We start from the raw sequence: 3,282 nt of genomic DNA on the forward strand, positions 1-3,282 counted from the left end.
TGGCAAATGCCTTTGTTTTTCAGTTGTTGGCAATGTCCTTAGTAAATGCTAGTTTGTAGTTGACAGTGCTCAATTTTGTTGAAAGCTTTTTCTGCATCTATAGAGCTTATCATATCCTTTTTATCTTTCAATTTGTTATTAATAATATGGTATATCACATTGATTTGCATTGAAGAATCCTGCATCTCTGGAATAAACCCCACTTAATCACAGTATATGATCCTTTTAATGTGTTGTTGGATTCTGTGAGTTAGTATTTTGTTGAAGATTTTTACATTTCTGTTCATCAATGATATTGGCCTGTAATTTTCCTTTTTGGTGTGACACATTTGTCTGGTTTTGGCATTGGGGTGATTATACCCTGTAGAATCCAAAAACTCTTGACTTTCATTGCCAAATACTGCTCTAGCCCAGATCACAGGTTCAGATGGAGAAACAGAGAGAGCACAAAATAGACCTTGGACAGATGTTGAGTGCTGGCTTGGCATCAGACATTGTGGTTGGACCTCCAGAAATATGCGGCAGTGAGTAAGCATTCTGCTTCTGCACACAGAGCTTCTAGAAGCGTGTGTGTGTGTGTGTGTGTGTGTGTGCACGCGCACACGCAAGCTATGTATGTGAGAGAAGAGAAAACCTCCTCAACTTCTTTGTAAATAAGACTAGAGATGGTTATATCCAGGGATATAATCAATGATGTGTCTCTTAAGTCTGAACATTCAGCAATTACATACTGAGAAAAAAATACTGAAAATTCTCTAGTTTTAGTAGTCAGTTCAGTTCAGTTCAGTTCATTCGCTCAGTCGTGTCCGACTCTTTGCGACCCCATGAATCGCAGCATGCCAGGCCTCCCTGTTCATCATCAACTCCCGGAGTTCACTCAGACTCACGTCCGTCAAGTCAGTCATGCCATCCAGCCATCTCATCCTCTGTCGTCCCCTTCTCCTCCTGCCCCCAATCCCTCCCAGCATCAGGGTCTTTTCTAATGAGTCAACTCTTAGCATAAGTTGGCCAAAGTACTAGAGTTTCAGCTTCAGCATCATTCCTTCCAAAGAAACCCCAGGGTTGATCTCCTTCAGAATGGACTGGTTGGATCTCCTTGCAGTCCAAGGGACTCTCAAGAGTCTTCTCCAACACCACAGTTCAAAAGCATCAATTCTTCGGCACTCAGCCTGCTTCACAGTCCAGCTCTCACATCCATACATGACCACAGGAAAAACCATAGCCTTGACTAGACGGACCTTAGTTGGCAAAGTAATGTCTCTGCTTTTGAATATGCTATCTAGGTTGGTCATAACTTTTCTTCCAAGGAGTAAGCGTCTTTTAATTTCATGGCTGCAATCACCATCTGCAGTGATTTTGGAGTCAGAACTCTTTAAAAAAAGAAGTCATAAAAAACAAGTATAGGGTATACATAGCACAGAATGCAGAAATGAATCAATGGAAAATGTAAATGAAAATAATTTTTTTAATGCTATCCAAATAGAACCAAGAGAGACATTGCTCTCTGCTGTTTCCTACTTTTGGTTCAACCAGTTCCTATGTAAGAACAGAATAAAAGTTCATCCTAGAACCAATATTTATAATATTTTTGGTTGTTTCTTATATAAGTGTGAATAGGGCTTCTCAGGTGGCACTAGTGGTAAAGAACCCACATGCCAATGCAGGAGACATAAGAGACAGAGGTTCACTTCTTGGGTCAGGAAGATCCTCCGGAGGAGGGCATAGCAACCCACTCCAGTATTCTTGCCTAGAGAATCCCATGGACAGAGGAGCCCAGGTGGGCTACAGTCCATAAGGTCACAAAGAGTCAGACACAACTGAAGCAACTTAGCATGCACACAGAAAACTGCATATATTTCTCATCCCATTCAGTCATTCTTTGTCAATCTTTTGCTGTGTTTTAAAATACTGAGATAATTACTGTTCAGATTTCATCTAGGTATATACATATATATATATATAGAATTATTTTACAAAAGCTTAATGTGTGTGAGGTAGATGCCAAATGAAAAACTGGAAAAACCCCAAATCCATTAAATTTTGCAGAATTTTACCTTAACTATGCCTGTCCTTGTTTGGCTGCAAAAGGAATTTGCAAAATTTTGAGAAGCACTTCAGTGGAAAAAATCCCATTCAGTATCAGAAGATCTTGGTTCAAATTCAAGTCTTACCATTTATGAGCCTTACAATGTAGAACCTTTCACTTGAACTTTAAATTTTATTTATAAAAACTAAGTGCCCTCCAAACTTGTTTATTCAAAAAGTATTTGTTGATGATTTATTACATGCCAGTCCTGCTTTCACAGAATAATTCTGGGATTTATGTGCCAGGGTGGTGACTTCATATGCCATAAAGGCACTGGTGGCAAGTCCATCTATGGGGAGAATTTTGATGATGAGCATTTCATCCTGAAGCATATGGGTCCTGGCATCTTGTCCATGGCAAACGTTGGCCCCAACACAAATGATTCCCAGTTTTTCATCTGCACTGTCAAGACTGATTGCTTGGATGGCAAGCATGTGGTCCTTGGCAAGGTGAAAGAGGGCATGAATATTGTAGAAGACATGGAGTGCCTTGGATCCTGGAATGGCAAGATCAGCAAGATCACCATTGCTGACTGTGGACAAATCTCATAAATTTGACCTGTGTTTAACTTTGCCACTAGATCACTCTTTCTGTAGCTGAAGAGAGCACCCTTTCACCCCCATCTGCTCGAAATAGCCTGTGACATTTGTGCTCTCACTGCAGCGCTTTGGGCTCCTTGTTTTCCTCGTGCCCCTCCAAGTTTAACTGGACTGCAAAGTTAACTTTATGATTATGAAATAAAAACCAAACAACAGCAACAAAAAATGAGAAGAGCAAGGACTGTGATTCTGACTGTTTAACTAGAGCACACTGTTTTTTAATATGTAAAATAGTCTATGATCTAGAGAATTCAGGACATAATCAAAAAAACGCAGAATGCTAAGGCATGTAAAAGGAAACAAAATGAGATATATTGAGGCAATTCTCACACAATGTCTCAGTTACCCACAGGCTTATCCCTGTGCCTAATTATAGCCCAACCCAGTTCCTTTTGTGAACCTTCCTCCTCAATCCTCCCCAACAGCAGCATGGAGCGTGGATTGCAAGGGGTCATCTTTGGGATTAGAGACAAAAGTTATTAGAAGGATATATATCTCTGTATCCTGCAAATAGGAATAACATATGCTTCAAATTGCCCTAGAACACATTAAAATCAGCACATACTATTAACAGAACAAGGTAAAGAAACTTTAAAA

General features: G+C 39.9%; 1 protein-coding gene across 1 annotated transcript; it reads left to right on the plus strand.

Moving 5' to 3' along the window:
* The first annotated feature begins 2,318 nt into the window (after positions 1 to 2,318).
* Positions 2,319 to 2,687, plus strand: LOC101120345 (peptidyl-prolyl cis-trans isomerase A-like). Its single transcript, XM_012186653.4, has one exon. It carries the CDS (start codon positions 2,323 to 2,325, stop codon positions 2,635 to 2,637), a length of 315 nt encoding a protein of 104 aa, XP_012042043.1. The 5' UTR covers positions 2,319 to 2,322; the 3' UTR covers positions 2,638 to 2,687.
* The last annotated feature ends 595 nt before the right edge of the window (positions 2,688 to 3,282 follow it).

The sequence above is a fragment of the Ovis aries genome, chromosome 11 (assembly GCF_016772045.2).
Source record: "Ovis aries strain OAR_USU_Benz2616 breed Rambouillet chromosome 11, ARS-UI_Ramb_v3.0, whole genome shotgun sequence".
In the NCBI taxonomy this organism is placed as follows: Eukaryota; Metazoa; Chordata; class Mammalia; order Artiodactyla; family Bovidae; genus Ovis; species Ovis aries.

What these genes read in the sequence shown, in the direction of transcription:
- LOC101120345 (XM_012186653.4), top strand. Translation starts at nt 2,323, where the DNA reads ATGTGCCAGGGTGGTGACTTCATATGCCATAAAGGCACTGGTGGCAAG.